General features: G+C 42.2%; 1 protein-coding gene across 5 annotated transcripts in view; it reads right to left on the bottom strand.

Moving 5' to 3' along the window:
- The window catches only part of CBLB (Cbl proto-oncogene B), a 201,963-nt gene that overhangs the window by 26,943 nt on the left and 156,425 nt on the right, over positions 1 to 18,595 (bottom strand). For all 5 annotated transcript variants that reach the window (XM_014570330.4, XM_006116796.5, XM_014570329.4 and 2 more), the window contains exons 11-13: positions 16,312 to 16,497; positions 12,836 to 13,201; positions 5,601 to 5,695 (exon numbers count right to left, since the gene is read on the bottom strand). In XM_014570330.4, coding sequence (XP_014425816.3) covers positions 5,601 to 5,695; positions 12,836 to 13,201; positions 16,312 to 16,497 — 647 coding nt within the window. The remainder of the gene's footprint in view (positions 1 to 5,600; positions 5,696 to 12,835; positions 13,202 to 16,311; positions 16,498 to 18,595) is intronic.

Below are 18,595 nucleotides of genomic sequence, written 5' to 3' on the forward strand. Positions count from 1 at the left end.
ACGCCCCTCCTCCCCTATAGCAGCAAAACTTGCTAAGCAAAAAACAAACAAAAAAAAAACCCACACCAAACCCCACAACCTGACTGGGGCCTAAAAACAAAAATAGCAGCATAAAGGAAAAGCCAAGGAATTAAATAACAAAATACACTGAAGCCATCTTTAGTCCCTTTTGGCAGTGTTTGAAATTTGAAGGCTGGCGTCAAATCCTTATCAATGGTATCTCATGAAGAGTACTGATGGCCAAAGGCAAGTCAGGGAAAGCTATTAAATCAAAGTACTGCTGTCGGTAGCAGGCCAGTCATTCTCAGGCCACTGCAGTTTGACTGGAGGAACTCCGAGCACACTGACAGTTTCCAATTATTTACATTGCAAGTTCCTCTGGGGAAAGAGGACTCCTTATTTAACGGGAAAGTGCTTCAGAAACCTTGGCCAGTGTGGGCTCAATCCTGCAAGGTGCGGAGCACTCTGGCCTTCATCCAGCAAATCATACAGGCCGGTAGGACTCCTTAAATGCTTCAAGTTAAGCACGTGCTTCAGTGATTTGCTAGATCAGGGCTAGAGTGCTCAGCATCTTGCAGGCTTGAGCCCCTGTACAAATAACGCTACTTCCAGTGCCACTGCTGGAATAATCACAGCAAATTACAGTGAAATCCTGACATCCCTGAAATCAAAAGTAAAACTCCTACTGAATTCAGCAGGGGCAGGATTTTACTCTAAAAATGTATTTGCACATATAAAACAAGGACATCCATAAAATTAATAAATTAAAAGGGAGTGTTGCTGAGACATCCAAAGAGCTTTATGCGATCTTCCCTGAATACTGTTAAAATTATTAGACCTGTGAGATATATTCATAAAATAAAGAGCCATTTGAAGATTGAAATTCTTTGCATTACATCACAAGCAATGTATCTGAGGAGACACACATTTACTAACAAAAAGGACACACACATAAGTAAGGCAAGCATGATTGTATTATACACAGGATAGCTGTTGAGCAAAGATGGTATAAAGACTATATGCATGACGTGAAACATTACTTTCATACCTTTCTTCAATAAAAACTAGCTAATTAATCAAAATTGCTAAAAAAAGAGAGAGCAATTTCTGCAAGTGTGAAAGTCATAGGAAAGGTAAGAAAGTTCACACTAAATTCCACTTCACAAGAAATAGACATAAAAATGACAGTTCATTAGCAATCCATAACATAATATGGATTTTGAACAGTCCAGTATCAACAGCATAATTATTTTTGCACTCTGGATTAGAAATTCAGTTGCAAAGTGGAAAATACAAATTAATACAAGTCATGTGCCTTGTTAAGGTACTAATAATGGGGTAAGCATTTTACTAATTATGAGGGGAATGCTCTTTTGAAATAGAAAGTAAATTCAACAGTTCAAAGCAGCAGACAAAAACTTTGGAGTCCTGTGGCACCTTAAAATCTAACAGATTTATTTGGGCATAAGCTTTGATGGGCAAAACCTCCCTTTTCAGTGGGTTTCTGCCCAAAAAAGCTTATGCCCAAATAAATATCTTAGCCTTTAAGGTGCCACAGGACTCCTCGTTAGTTTAGCAGATGCAAACTAACATGGTTACCCCTCTGATACTAGTCAAAACTTGAGTTTTTACAGGGAAGATCAAGGACCTAAATGAAGACGTATTAGAAGGACACACAAAAATCACAAACTTAAGACCAGCCCAAATGATATGGTACATCTAGGTAAAAAACATACCCAAAGAAAAATATAAAACCTTCTACAACTATTGACAATTGCTTGCAATGGCAAAACTTTGTTGTCAAGGTTCTTTCAAAAGTTTTCCTGTACTACTGTATTCAAATATGGCAAAAGCATGAAAAGTGAGATGTATGGGAATATCTTCCCAAGGCTGTAGGCAATGTAAAAATGGATGAAGGATATCCAAGGTATATGGAATATCAGAAGGGAGGCAGTGTGACCTACTGGATGAAGCAGTGGACTGGTTCTCAGTAGACCTGTTCTATTCCTGGCTCTGCTACATGACCATGGGCAATACAAATCTTTCCTCTGTGCCTCAGTTTTCTCATCTGTAAAATAGGGATAATGGTACTGACCTCCTTTGTAAAGTGTTTTGAGACCTACTGATTAAAAATGCTACATATGGGAGTTGCTATTATTGAGCAGCTTCTTTTAATCACCCTTTTTTTCCACTGAATTAATCATGACATTTTGGTCCTAAATGTTTATTTTAATCTGTTTCTAGAACAATTATCTACAAGTTTTAAGGAGAACCTTAATTTGTTCATTTTGTTCCCTCTTCCCCCCAAATATATTTCATTATTCATTCATTTAAACTAAGCAGTTTAAAAATTCAATCAGCAAATAGCAGTGGTGATTTTTATCTTAATGACATTCAGTAAAAATATTTTCAAAATATGTTTTTTCAGAATGTCAGTGTAAATTTAATTTGCTGCCAGATATTTCAGTTGACACACATTGGAAGTGGAAAGGGGTCTTTGTGTAAATGAGACTAGGCTCAGAGAACAGTGAATTAAAACAATCTAGCCCATGATTTTGCAAGATGTGGTTTCTGAGTAGGATCAGATAATAAAAGGAAAGGATCTTAGTGTCTGTAGTCCTGCTGCTGAATTATACTTTCTGAAAATAATAGAAAAAAAGCCCACTGTTCTGTATAATGTGAGCTAGCTGCCAGTCATGCTAAACAGAGGTCTGTGAATAGGAAAGATGGCAGAACTAGGTTCGGAGAACAGCTAGGGAAGCTATAATGTCTTTGACCAAACTGAAAACATTTGTAAGGGCGAGAGGCACTCAATTTCACAGAAAACAACTCTTAAAAGTATTCTCTCAAAGTTGCATCAGGCTGAACATTATCCAAGTTATATGCCTGAAAGAAATGTTTGTTGTTGCAAACGTGGTCTGAGTTCATTAAGCTGATTAGTTTAAAAAAAGTACAGCACCAGTATCAATCTGATTTCACATACTTTGTCAAGCACGGGTCAAAATTATTGAAGACTTTACCTACTGGCAGCAAGATTTTAATTGGATTAATTTTAAAAGGGGACATAATATAGTATTTTCTATTCGGCACAGTAATAATGTTTCTGTTTTACCACCCATCCCATGCGGCACAGTTATAGCTGTTGTATAGACAGCCTAAAACCTTACACACAACATAGTAACATGTTTTTTAATTTAAAATGTACTTGATTTTTTAAAAACAAAAACCAAATGAGTCATCATGAAAAACTAGACCTCAGTGGGTATTTTCCTTTGTGGGGGGAGGGGAGGAAGAGGCCTGGAAAATGGAAATTCCTATGGAAATATTTCAATTTTCCACTAATAGAACTGAAACAATATAGTTTCTGGTCAGGTTGACCTAAATGAAAATGTTTCCATTTGTCAAACCAAATTAACACATTAACACATTTCATTTTGCAGCAAACAACACTAAATTTGTGTCTGCCTCAGTAGCAGTGGTGCCTCCTGGGACCTGTAATTCAGATGCTCATGCTCCCATTCTCCTATGTCCATCAGACTCCTTAATGGGACTACACCTCCCATGACACACTACAATCTCATCTTTAGCTGACCTGCCATAGTGCACAATGTGAGTCACATAGCTGTGATACATCATGGGAGAGGTGGTCCATCATGGGAATCCAGCCCATACAAGAAAATTGGACCCTGAGGTAAGAGTGACCATTTCAGCAGAAACAGATTAATGTCAAATTAAGTCAGAATTCAACATTCTGACATTTCCGAATTGAGACACTTATGAACTTTCTGTTCAAAATGAAAATAAATGCTGAAATATCCCAATTTCTTCCAGTACATAAACTGCAATTTTTAATTGCCTCTGATTCATTTTACACAATATTCTCAGAATCAAACATTTACATATATGCATGTATTGCATGGTGTTTATTTCAAACTATTATTGGACTGTATATGAGCCAGCATTTATTTCAATATACAGATGTCCACTTTCAATATGGAGATGTCTAGATACAAGCAAGCTTCCCTCTCTTTGCCATGCTCAAATTCAGAAGTTCAAACAACAACAAAAATGGTTGGAGCATGTGTGTGTTCAAAACCTGCCCCAAATAAATTCACCTTTGAACCTGGTTAAATATGAACAATTTCAACTCAACCGGTGGCTATTCCAGAAAGTTGTGACCAAATGAAAGTGTGTTATAATCAAAGTATGTGCTGTCCATTGCAACGTTATTATAACTTTTATGCTTTGATAAAAAATGAGAGAACAATGACATTGAGCTACATTCACCCTTCATTCTGTTCTTGTCTGTTACAGGAAATTGGGTTTTACAAAGATTTCAAAAGACTTGTGATAGAAATGTAGCCGTGTTAGTCTGGTGTAGCTGTAACAAAATACAGGACTATGTAGCACTTTAAAGACTAACAAGATGGTTTATTAGATGATGAGCTTTTGTGGGCCAGACCTACTTCCTCAGATCAAGTAGTGGAAGAAAAGTCACAACCATATATACTTGATTTGTCCTTTTCATATGTGTTCTTTTTTTTAATTGTATCCTTTGGTATATATGGTTGTGACTATTTTCTTCTACTTGATCTGAGGAAGTGGGTCTGGCCCACGAAAGCTCATCATCTAATAAACCATCTTGTTAGTCTTTAAAGTGCTACATAGTCCTGTATTTTGTTTCAAAAGACTTGGTATTGTCATATTCTACTGGTACCATTCTTCTTGTTTCAACAGGGACCAAGTATGCTGACGGATGTAATTATTTTACTGCACAACTATAGCTATGCTATTACAGTGCCCAAAGAAAAACTGAATAGTGTAGGGAGCCATCAAGAATTGTGGGATAATATGGTTTACAAAGAAAAAAAATCCATAGAGAACAACTCATTTACAAAAAAGGGTTTGAAGTGCTGCAGAATCTACTGGTTTTGTAGACGATCCTATGGGAAATCACAGCCCAATCAGAAGATTCACTTGTTCCCAAGAGAACATACTGACATCCAAAAACAAATAATATGATTCCAAGTAAAAGAGTAATGTGCCAACTTGAAAGGACAAAATTCACCAGGTGAAAAAAGTGGCAGCCATTGATCCCACAGAAATGGTTGCCCATATCATACTGTGCATCAGTGTGGGCTTGTATTCTGGCCAGAAGCTACAGGAATGAGCACAGACAGTATAGGCACCATGGCTGGATTAGAGATTATAGGCACCCACAGACCATGCACTTTACCCTGTAGGTCTTGTCCAACAATATTTCAAATGAATGGCTTTGAGTGGCTTCTCTCTAGGCTTAGTAGGGGAACGGAAACAGGAATGGATAACTTCCCTTCTGTGCTCCCACTACCGAGGGGGCCTATAACAATGCCTACCAGAATTCATCCCATTTTACTATAAAGTGTATGTGACATGTTAAATTAGCATTACTATTGCTCCCATTTATTCAACACAGTGTACTTTTGAAAAAGCCCATTCAAGTTCATATCCACCAGGATAACTTAGTTAATTCTCTTTTTACAGTGGCTGAGAATTAGTGCAATTGTCTATATAATTAATGCATTTGTTTTATTATAAAACCCCAGATAAAGATAACTTACTTCATACTAGGGAGGATGGAGACAGCTGTGAGGGGGGGTGAAAGTCGAGGAGGGACATCATACTCTTCATTTCCCAGATGACCATTTAAAAATACCTGAAAGATAGACAGAAATGTTACCAGGATATTGTTAAGTATATAGGATCACAGATATGTGATGTGTATTGCATTACAAGTTCCCCCTGCTGCAAGGACTTTGAGATCTGAGCTGATGTGTATGATGCAAACAACTAGCGAATGGGCCAATGTGTGGCATTTTCAAATTGGTTCCTTTTTCAGATTGAGTAACCTGACAACTCTACTAGCCATGGGACCAGACCAGCACATTACTACTAAGCTATAATTGGACCTGTAAACCCAATACTAGCTTCAAAGGCTTTCAGGATACATCTACACTACAGGACAAAGTTGAATTAAGATATGCAATTTCAGTTACGTTAATTCCATAGCTGAAGTTGAAGTAGCTTAACTCAGCTTTAGGTGCTATCAAAACTGCAGGAAGTCCAAGGAAGAACACTCTTCCTTCAACTTCCTTTACTCCTCGTGGAAGCAGGGTTACCGGCATCGACTGGAGTGTGCCTCTCACTTTGAATTAGCTGTCTTAACTAGTCCGCTAATTCGAACCCTGGAAGATTGGCAGCTTTGATCTTCCTCTGTAGTGTAGATGTACCCTCAGCAAGAATCCCGTTGGATGTGGGGTAAATGTTTTCTCTGTCCAAAATCAGAGGGGGGGTGGGGGGGAGTCTGATCATCAACAGTATCATGGGACTTACAGAGCACCTTTCACTGGATCATGTCAAAGAACTCTACCAACACTTATTAAACTCTCACCTCACCCCTTTGAAGTATGTATAGTATCCATTTTATGGAACACAGACACAGAGCTTAACAGCTTGCCTAAACAGACAGGACAGGCAACCCATGTCTTTCAACTGTAGTGAGTTAAACCATAAATGCATCCTCTCTCCCTTCATAATATGAGTTATACATTTTCCAAGCAAAAGTTATAATACAGCAGCCCAAAGTTAATAGGCTGGTCTAAGAATCATTAATGAACCTTTGATAAAACTGATTAGAGCAGAATCAGGAATATTTTTCTTAGGTCATTGCTAAGGCCACTGCTATCCAATGTCTTTAAAGCTATGGCTGGCCTTGAAAATTTGGACAGCTTTAAATCATCAAACTTATGGAAAAGATTTCTCAGTTTTCATGAAAATCAGGTGCAATTATTAAGGATAAAACGGTTTTAGGGCAAGATACAAAGCCTATTCATCCCAAGGCTGTAGGATAGAGCCTTCAGTCAAAATCTCAAAGCTATATGTTTAAGTAATTTTAAATACAATTTTAAACATGTCTTATGTTACAATACTTTTACTTCACATGTGTTATTAAAAAAGTAGTCACATGTGCTGTCAATTAGTATTTTCAACCTGTGTGCCTCCTTGCAAATAAAGAACACTAAAAAACACAAAATTGGCAATTTTTCAGTTTTAAAAAGTAAAGCTATACAATGTTCAGGCAATAAATTTTAAGCCCCAGGAGCATTAAAGAGCCTTATTAACTCACAAGAAAAGAGTAGACTCTGATATCAGTAGAGAAGTCAAACATCCCACTCTGAGAAATGGCATGTTCAATGCCTTGATGCCTAATTTTTCAGTTTTCAGGCATAAACAGTGGGTGACAACCAACTCCTCAAAAATAATATTTTCTTAATTAAAAACAATTTTTTCATTTGCTTGAAAAGCAAATGGAGTCAAACAGTCCTCATCCATTTTTAATCTTTGGAATTAGTTGTCTAAGTACCACAATATAAGATTTTAGCTATTTGTTTTTAAACAAGACAAAACAGAGTTAGCAAGAATTATGGGTATATTCTGTTTTCATGAAAGTATTCCTCCCATTGTTCTTAAGAGATAGAAAATTCTAGCTAAAAAACAGAATATAAAAATGTTTTATTAATCTAAAAACAAAATTACCATAGCTGAAAATGGAGCATTAAAAAGAAAGAAGCCTCAATTTATGTTAGGAGTCACATTTTTCGGATATATTTGGAATAACTACAAGGCCAAAGGTCAAGTGACTAACTACAAAAAGCACTGTGTCTTGGGGAAACTGTGTAGCTAGTTTGTCTTATTCTTAAACTGAGTTTAGAAACTAAAAATAAGGGACAGTGTTATCTGTGCATTACTGACATAGGTATAAATACATCAGTAGAAAATAGGAACATTTCATTAAAGCTCAAAATGCTGATGTCGTTTTACAGATCAACTGTAATGTCCTCATAGAAGAACAACGTTAAGAAATCCCTCGAGGGTTTTTTTGTTTTGTACCAAACTTCACTTTTGACAAAAAATTTCCATGCAAGCTACTCATTTTAAAATCCACTTTTACTCAAAAATGGTTTACTGAAGTGTGACCACAACGATTGAACAATACATCAAGATATAAAATACAAAAATATTGCTTGAGAGAAATTTTCAGTCCATCATCCACATTATTTATTAAGTATTGGCTCTGAAGGAGGCATCAAATACAAGTCCTGTTGCAAAACTGCATATACATACATGCCCCTGCATTTCACAGGTGCAAACACCTGCAATTTATACATTTACCATTCTAAAAATCTACAGGCCCTTTTAGCAGAATTTGCACCTGCAGAATCCAGCAGCACAGATGCATGCTAGCACCTGTATAATTTTATATATGCACAAATTAAGTCCTAACAACTGAAAATCATATCTTAATCTTCCAGCGAATATAGTCATGGGATGGAACAGCACCTTTTGTGGAAACTGTATTTTATAAACAGACAACCAAAATGATACTCCTGCAATACATAAAACTTGTTGAAAGTCCAAGTTTATGATGCACTTTACATTGATGTTGGCTACAGAGGAGTAAATGTTTGCTTTTGGTATTATGTATCAGCAGTCAACTGGGTACACCCCTAAGGATCTGTCTCATTCCATATTCACTGAAAATACTTTTTGCTGACTTCAAATGTGCATGCAAGTCTGCCATGGGAGTCAACAGACGGACATATATCTAATAGCAACATCTAGCCCTCGTGGAAGAGAAATTCTATTTTGAAACTTCTAAAAATAACCCTACGTCAAACCACAACAGAGCACAAGACTCACAATCACACTGGAGCAAGAGAATTAAAATCAAATCATTCCTAATATGGAAGCACAATGTTAATGTGGGATGTTTACTCTCAGATGAGAGAAAATGTATTTGACCTTCAACTTCTAAAACCAACTAGTGGCCTTGAGATGGCCCTCTACATTATGGTTCTCAGGGAAGCTTGCCAACAGTGTAGTACACATGCATCATTTCTTTTATGCAGATGGTAAGACACTGACAGGTGGTTAACTTTGAAGCACATTCTCTTAATTATGCTGGATATTGTTTCCTGTTAAGATTTCATCAAGATGTTAGCAGAGATCTCACTTTGTGTACTCCTTCTGGAGTGATTTTTGGTCACATAAGAATGCCAGCTATAACATGCTTCTGCATCACCCTCCAACTGCACAGCTTTCCATATCAGGGCTCTAGTACTAACAAGCAGCATCAGAGGTTTGTTCTCTTTCCAAAATGCATCCCATTCATTTGAATGCCTATCACAGCTTTTGAGCCTGCTTGCAGTTTCGGAAGCAGAACTCGCTCACTGGCTCAAATCGTTAGTGGAAGAAGAAATAATTTGAACTGATTTGTGCCATACTTTGGGGGCTGGGTTTAGACACCCAATTCCCTTTATTCTCGAGGCACTGCAGCAGCACACGATCTTGGCGGGGCAGACAGACAAGCTGAGAAGCAGGCTAAAGCCAAAGCAAATCCCTCATGCACATCTTCTTGCACTGAGTACAGGCAGTCCCCGACTTACGCGGATCCGACTTATGTCGGATCCGCACTTACGAACGGGGCTTTTCTCGCCCCGGAGCTCACGGGCGGCGGGTCGCCACCCGTGTCCTCCGAGGCGAGAAAAGCTTCTCCCGGTCTCCCTGGTCTGCTGGGTGGGTCCAGCAAAGCCGCTGGTCCCCCCCAGCAGACCAGGGACACCCGAGCAAACGAGCAAAGCCGCCCAGGTGTCCCTGGTCTGCTGGGGGGGTCCAGCGGCTTTGCTGGACCCCCCCAGCAGACCAGGGGGACAGGAGCAAAGCCGCGGAGCACACCTGCAGCGGGACAGCCCAGGCGACGGCTTTGCTCTGGTGTCCCTGGTCTGCTGGGGGGGGGTCCAGCGGCTTTGCTGGACCCCCCCAGCAGACCAGGGGGACAGGAGCAAAGCCGTGGAGCATGCCCGTAGCGGGACAGCCCGGGCGCGCCTGGGCTGTCCCGCTGCGGGCGTGCTCCGCGGCTTTGCTCCCCGTCTCCCGATCAGCAGACCAGGGAGATGGGGAGCAAAGCCTCGGAGCACGCCCGCAGTGGGACAGCCGTGGCGCGCCTGGACTGTCCCGCTGGGGGCGTGCTCCAAGGATTTGCTCCCCATCTCCCTGGTCTGCAGGGAGACGGGGAGCAAAGCCGCGGAGCATGCCCGCAGCGGGACAGCTCAGGCGCGCTTAGGCTGTCCCGCTGCGGGCATGCTCTGTGGCTTTGCTCCCCGTCTCCCTGGTCTAACCAGCAGACCAGGGAGATGGGGAGCAAAGCCTCAGAGCACGCCAGCAGTGGAACAGCCGCGGCGCGCCTGGACTGTCCCGCAGCCCACATGCTATGCGGCTTTGCTCCGCGTCTCCCAGGTCAGGAGACCAGGGAGGCGGAGCAAAGCCGTGGAGGACTTGGGCGGTCCCACCACCCCCGTCTCCCTGGTCTGCGTGGGGGGGGGGGAGCTAGTGCGCCCCCCCCCCCAGCAGACCAGGCTTTTCTTGCCTACCCCTGGGGTAGAGCAGCTGGGGGCTGCCGGGTTGGTCCCGCAGCGCCGCTCCGGACCAACCCGGCAGCGCCCCAGCTGCTCTGCCCCAGGCGTCCTGATTCAGCTGCTGCTGGTCAGTTTCAGCAGCAGCTGAATCAGGACGCCTGGGGCAGAGCAGCTGGGGTGCTGCTGGGTTGCTCCAGTAGCGCCGAGGAGCCGCGCTACTGGAGCAACCCAGCAGCACCCCAGCTGCTCTGCCCCAGGCGTCCCCAAGTCAGCCGCTGCTGAAACTGACCAGCGGCTGACTACAGGAAGCCCGAGGCAGAGTTGCTCTGCCCCAGGCTTCCTGGAATCAGCCGCTGATCAGTTTCAGCAGCAGCTGACTTGGGGACGCCTGGGTTTCTTAAGTTGAATCAGTATGTAAGTCAGAACTGGCGTCCAGATTCAGCCTCGGTTGAAACTGATCAGTTTCAGCAGCAGCTGATGCCAGTTCCGACTTACATACAGATTCAACTTAAGAACAAACCTACAGTCCCTATCTTGTACGTAACCCGGGGACTGCCTGTATATGAAAAGTGAGCTCTGCTAGTCTTGTGGACAGGGGACGTTGTCCATGCCACACCATACTACTCAGCCTGGCACAGGAAGGCAACACAGGCCTCTCCCTTCTTCAAGCTGCAAGAAAGCAAGGGGCAGGTCAGCATCCTGAAAGGATGTTACAAATGGCTTTGCTCTCCATTTCCCAATCTTGACCGTTAAAAAAGGCAATGAATGCACGTACTTACGTACATACTATACATTTGAGAGAGTTGGACTGTCTTTCAAGAACTCCTCCTGAATGGTAAGAGTTAGGACCACCAAATTTCATCTACAGCATCCTCTTACCATACTTAAAAGCAAGGTAAGGATTTTGTTGTGTCAGGACAATGGGATGTGCCTGGAATGGGACTGCTTCTCATTAAACCATACAGAAAAGAGACCGAATCATCAGGCATGTGAAAGAGGCTAGCTGGAGATGCCCTTTCTCTGTTTGGCACTGCCCCAACCCCCTAGCCTCTCACCCCTCAAGTGCCCTTTAGGAAGGACGGAGGGTGAGGTGCGGAGCTGAAGCTCTCTTCACCGCTCCCAGATTCATAGAGGGATATTGCTTGCTGTTCCCCTTCACCAAGGAGTGAAAGGGCGCTCTGGCTGGGGAGTGCAAGGGGCAGATAAGTGCATTTTTCTCTCGATCCCTGACAGGGACAGGAAAGGGAAGAGCAAGCAGTCCTGGTACTAATCTCGAAGGCGGGGCACACTTCGGCATCCCCGCCTTTCCTCCACTCCCTCCCCCACCTCCAGCCCTCCTCACCCTCAACTCTGACTCCTGCAACCCCCCCCACCTCCAGCCCTCTGCCCTGAGCAACACTGGGTGAACGTGCTCATATATTTTACACAGACACAGACACACACGCACACACACACAGGTTGAATCTCTCTAGTCCAGAACTCTGTTCCAGAAACATCCTCTGTCCAGAATGATTTTAGTTAGCTGGATGTCCACTTTTCATGGGTGTGGCCAAGTTTTCTGTAGTCTCATAAAGTTTGTTTACAGCCACCAGTCTTGGCCCTCAGTGTTCCGTGCTGTTATTTAGCTTGAATTTACCCCTAAATATCCTCCAACAGCCCAGGAAACAGTGGAAGCATTGGTAATGCTGCTAGACAATACTGACCTCCTGTAGTTTGGAAAATTCTCTGCTTCAGAACCGGTCAGTTCCCAAGAGCGCTGGACTAAAGAGGTTCAACCTGTAGCACATTCACTCCCCGTTGCTCGGGTCTTTAAGGAGAGGGCTCAGAGCAGGGGGCTGGAGGCATGTGTGTGTGTGCGTGCACACAGATACAATGTATTCGATGTATTTATTCTAAATGTCATTAAATGTATAAGCTATCATGTGCATTTATTTATAAATATTTTGTGGTTTGCTATCATCAAATAGTCCCTATATAATCTCCTCTAAGACTGGAGCACTTACCAACAAATGTATTTTTAACTTTAATATGGTATTTTCAAAACTGAATTCCAGCAACCATGTAACTGAAGTCAGTAACAGCAACAACCCGAAGGATCATTTGCTAAAAGAACATAGCAAATGAAGAACTGTCTTTCCTGTCTTTTTTTTTTTTTGTGATGGCTTCAAGTTAAAATTAAATCATAACTTTTAACCTCATTTACTGCTGTTTTCAATTACAGAATTTAATGAGCCTTTATTATTTACAGTCTATTAAGTAACAAACAGGAAAGTTTCAAATGAAGATGATCAACATAACATGGCGCTTCAACCAATATGAAACTACATGTTGGATTAGGATATAAAATTAAGCTTCACGCCCCCAGGTTATGCAGCTCTTACCTTGGCACCTTCTACAGGCAAATCATGGCGTCTGTTTCTCCTCATAAATCCTGGATCAGAACCCATTCGGTTGTGCCTTCCATTTATATTCGAAGGTGCAGTGAGTCCTGTTTTGGGGGAACTGTCAGTTACGATTCGACATGCTACTAACGGATTTGTCCCAAACGCATCCCTATGGCACCAGGCTTCAAGTGGCACAGGCTGGTCTCTGGAAGGCACACTTTCAGGGTGATGCAAATGTCTACTTATCCTGTTGTCTGGTGGGATTGGAGGGGGTCTCTCAGGAGGAGGTGGAGGAGGATCTCTCAAGGGAGGTGGTGGTGCTGGAAGGGGTTTATCTTGTTTCCTCACCATACATGGAGAAGACTAAACAAAACCAGAAATTAAAATAAATTAAAGTCTATGGATGCACAACTCAAGAAAATGTATTGCTTTATCTTTTCTGTCTATGGGACAAACTTCAGGCAAAGGCTAACCAATAAGATATTAGATCATAAAGTGGCATCATAATAGCATTGGGATGCACCAATATGCTAATCCCAAATCCAATCTTCTCAAGCAGTGGGGTTCTTAATCAGTGACTCTTTCTTCGCGAAATGGGTATCTGTTTCTGGGAGGGAAGGGCTGGTATCTCCAGGTGGTTAATCTCCTGACTCACGCTAGGGCTGCGTCTTCCACCCCTATATAGCTTCAGTAACCAGCACAAGGAGGTGTGGGTTCCACGCACAGGACGAATGGACACTGCTCATTAAAATCTCCAAGCAAGAACTTGAGAGGCATATGCACATCTGAAGTGGAGCCCACAGAGCTGCTACTCAAAGAAATTTGTGCTACTGAGTGAACGTCAGCACTAATTTTAAGACCACAGCCTCTTTCATACCATTTAAGTTAAATGTTAGAGTTAATTAAAAATGATAGGGATGAGGAAATATTTGTATATACCTAATCTGTTTTGGCTAAGTATTATGCTACTAGAATTAAATCTAATTTCAAAATAAAGCAAAATGCTGATAAAATAAATAGATTGTTTATCATTGGACTGCCAGGCACACATACAAGCTAATAAAGGATTCAAAAAAATGCCTTCAAAATTTAAGCTAATTTTTACACTTGTGCACCAATTACAGGTTTTACCTCCCTTGTCCAGTACTCTTGGGACCTGACTGGTCCTGAAAGGGAATTTGACTGTCCAGTGGAGGTCAGTGCCAGCCCCTCTGCTGTCACTGGTTGTGGGGCTCTATTCTGGCATCAGCAGAGGGGCTGGCACTGACGGAGGGGGTGGAGGGTGGATGGAGAGAGGACACTTAGGGGAAGAGGCAGGTAGCTGTGGACTGCACTCCTCAGCCCTGGCCACAGAGCTCTGCAGCCATTTTGCCTCTTCCCCCAAGTGCTGCTTCTATTCCTACTCCACCCCTTCCTCCCTGAGCGTGAGTGCTGCAAATGCCTCATTTGCTGCACTTTGGAAGCATTAATGGGGCTGGGGAGGAGTAACTCAGTGCGGGACCTCCACCCTCTCCCCTGCCCCGAGTGTGCCAGCCTCAGAGCACCAACGGATGCTGGACTATGGATGTTGTCATACGAGAGAAGTCTAGATTACTGAGGTTCAACCAGTACAATAAAATGGCTCTCATAATAGAGGAAAACACAACACAAATACAGTATTTTCTGTTTTCCTTCAGACTTTCATGTATGTAATTTTTAAAGCTGTTCTAGATGATCAATTTTCTTCATACACAAATACTGTATTTATTATATATACCCTTTTCTACATCCACTTGAAACATGGATCCAAACTGATCACACCTTAAGTTTTTGATAGCAAGATATTTGCATAGTTCTTCTTGCTAGGACATTGCAGGAAAAGAGTTTCAATTATCATTTGATTACAACATGCAATTTTAATGCAGATAATGACCTTTTAAATCTACTTTAGAGTACTTTCACAGTTGCTGTTTAATGTTGCAAATCAGGGATTATTAGAGGGACTTGTTCCATCAGACTATGTCAATACTATGGTTTTAAAATAGTGATATATAAGCATGGAGCTAATCATGTGTAACATTGACATCAAAAGAGCAAAATATAAGCTTGGAGCTAATTCTGTGTGACACTGCCATCTAAGTAGGAAATCGTGTTTGCGTCTCATTAGCTGATTCTGCCAGATGTCATATAGGAGGATAGCCATGGGGTCTGATTCAAGGTTCATTGAAGGGAGTAAGTCTTTTCTACTGATTTAAAGGAGGCTTTCATTAAGCCCTTATTTTGTGAATTGGGATATATTAGAATTACAGGCAGTCCCCAGGTTACATACAAGATAGGGACTGTAGGTTTGTTCTTAAGTTGAATCTGTATGTAAGTCGGAACTGGCATCAGCCGCTGCTGAAACTGATCAGTTTCAACAGCCGCTGAATCTGGACACCAGTTCCACTTACATACAGATTCAAGATAAGAACACCAGGCGTCCCCAAGTCAGCTGCTGCTGAAACTGATCAGCAGCTGATTCCAGGAAGCCTGGGGCAGAGCAACTCTGCCTCGGGCTTCCTGTAGTCAGCCGCTGGTCAGTTTCAGCAGCGGCTGACTTTGGGACGCCTGGGGCAGAGCAGCTCGGGTGCTGCTGGCTTGGTCCAGTAGCGCGGCTGCTTCTTGGAGCTACAGGACCAACCCAGCAGCACCCCAGCTGCTCTGCCCCAGGCATCCTGATTCAGCCTCTGCTGAAACTGATCAGCAGCTGAATCAGGACGCCTGGGGCAGAGCAGCTGGGGTGCTGCTGGGTTGGTCCAGTAGCGCCAAGAAGCGGTGCTGCGGGACCAACCGGCAGTGCCCCACCTGTTCTACCACAGGCCCCCGGCTTTGCTCCACGTCTCCCTGGTCTGCTGGGGGGGCACTAGCTGGTCTGCTGGGGGGGGCCGCAGGGAGACGTGGAGAAAAGCTGCGGAGGACCCGGGCCGAACCGTGGCGCTTCCAGATCAGCGCCGCGGTCCGGCCCGGGTCCTCCGCGGCTTTGCTCAGCGTCTCCCTGGTCTGCAGAACAGGGAGATGCTGAACAGAGCGGCGGAGCACCCGGCAGGACCCGCGCCGCTTCCAGCTGATCTAGAAGCGGCCGCAGGTCCGGCCCCCGGTGCTCCGCCGCTTTGCTCCCGTCTCCCTGGTCTGCTGGCTCCGCCAGCAGACCAGGGAGACGGGGAGCAGCTTTTCTTGCCCCGGAGAAGGCGGGCGGCGGGACCAGGCATCCCGCTGCTCTAGTTCTCCGGGGCGAGAAATCCCCGTTCGTAACTACGGATCCGACATAAGTCGGATCCGCGTAACTCGGGGACTGCCTGTACATCGGGACTTCATAGGAAGCCTAGGGGATATTTTTGATGTAGTAAATTTTTAAAAAAATGCACTGGCCAATCTTTTGAAAAATGCACCCTGAAACTAACCAGTATTATCTCTCACCATTCAGCTAGACAGAAACATGGTAAAATCAGATTTACCTTTGGTGAGCTAGTAGGGCTGGCACAAGGTGACCGTGCTACTCCCTTCTGAATGAGATCCAGACGAGGAGGCACCGGTGGGAGACTAAGATGGGGAATTTGTAGGGGGTCTGGAAGTGGCTTTCTTCTCTGTGCAAGTGGAGAAGATCCCGGAGATGTCACTGGCGAATTCTGTCTCTCGTTGCACTTAAATACAAAAAAGACAGCACATTATTAGTGCTTACCTGAACCATTAAGATTACAGATTTCATTGCTTGATTAAGGCATTTGATATTTGGAAGGTGCTTGCAATTAGCCATCTGCTAGAAGTGCTCATCATCACCCCAGTTATCTTGATTAAGACACTCACTTTGCAGCTCAAAGACAGCATTATTTAACAACCTGCTGCAATGCCACTCTTCCTCCAACCTTTACTGAAACGCCATTTAAATAACATTATTGCAAGATTTAGAAACAGATGCAAAGAAATTATGTATTACTGCAGTTCCAGAAACTGAAAAGAGACTTATGCAGACAAACAAGGATGGTAAGTTTACTACAGTAGTTGTAAGTTTTCCTCCTGCTATATGTTTAATGTATTCCTCCTGCTATATGTTTAATGTATATGTACATTCCATTTAGGAGTCTATTAATTATTTTTAAAAAACTCTTAAATGAAGATTGAATCTTTCATTTACCACACTGAACTGTAAGTAGTTTTAAAATCACACTTCCATATAAAACTGAGTTAGTTCTTCTAAGTTTTCAGTAAGCAAAATCTTCAAGCTACCATACATCAGAACAATCATTTCTGATTCAATTTGGTTTATAAGTTTCCGTTGACTAAATTCAATTTATGCAAATCAATATTACATGTAGTATAAATTTGATAATGTCCACAAATGCCAAAGTTTAAGCTGATTTCTTTCCTCAGTCTTTGCCTCACAAAATATACACTGACACTGAAAATTAAGTAGTTTTTTTAAAGACTATTCTAAATATAGAGAAAAAGAAAACAAATATACCCTGTAATATACAGATAATCCAATTCAAGGGATTTCAATCCTCATATTAATCCCTTTCTGTACCATTCATATATTCAGGTTTGCAACCTGTTCATTAAAATCATCTGACTCGCTTATAAAACAAACATTATAGTTACATTTATACATCATCTTTATTCAAAATATAGATGTGTGTAAAGTTTGTAATGGTGCATTTTGGAAGCAAGAGACAGAATACTTGGGAAATAGACGCCTGGAGTGCTAATGCACTCTGGAACTCAGACCACAAAGTACCAAAAGCTCAAACAAGTTATAGACATGTAAGTGAACACTTCCTCCCCCTCTCCCCCTGAAACAAATACATACAGACACTTTCCAGCTTAATCTGCTGGCAGAAATGAAATACTAATAGGCAGGAGAGATACATTAGCTTCAAAGTTGTTTTATTGTGTTTTGTTTTCATTAAACCTGCTCTGAAGATCTATCTATTGGTATTTCATTTCTGCCAGCTGTATAAGGTGAGATACTGACAAAGGCTAGATAACCTATCTTCCATCATGAACTCAGGGCTCGTCTACACTTGAAACGCTCAGCAGTGCCACTGTTAATCCACCTCCCACCATGGTAGATAGGTCAACCGAAGAATTCTTCCACTGACCTAGAGCAGGGTTAGGTTGCCTGACATACACTACTCCAGGCATGTGGATTTTTCATACCCCGGGCAACGTAACTAAGTTACTGTAACTTTTTAGTGTAGACAAAGTCTCAAGAACCTATCAGGGAAACACATGAGCATGTGTTTAAGATCACTTAAGTACACACTTTAATAAGTGCTTTAATAAGTCTTTATATTACATAGTGCTACATAACATGCTGCCTCTTGGACTACACTGTACCACTGTAGAAATCTGCTAGCAAAAATGATGAAATCTAAAGCAATATAAAATATGCATAATAGAAGGTGTTTGAGATAGAGAGGAAAACATACTTGGCTAGAAGATAAAGCCAACTAATGAATATAGGAAAATAGTGCTGAATGAGAAAAAAACCTGGAATAGTTATATTTTTCAAAAGTCTTTAATTTCAGACATTTATGATAGGATACACCATCATGTTAAGAATCTTGATTTCCCTATGAGATTGGCTTAGCCAACTAGTCTGGACACTCCATTGAATTTATATAACACACCTATTATGCTCGAATGCACACCTTACTTGTAATATTCTTTGTACAAAAATATGCTTTGTCAGACATTTTAAAACTGATGAATTACTGATCAATAATATTGTGGTGAAATGTA

The sequence above is a fragment of the Pelodiscus sinensis genome, chromosome 1 (genome assembly GCF_052426305.1).
Source record: "Pelodiscus sinensis isolate ZL-2025 chromosome 1, ASM5242630v1, whole genome shotgun sequence".
Classification (NCBI taxonomy): Eukaryota; Metazoa; Chordata; order Testudines; family Trionychidae; genus Pelodiscus; species Pelodiscus sinensis.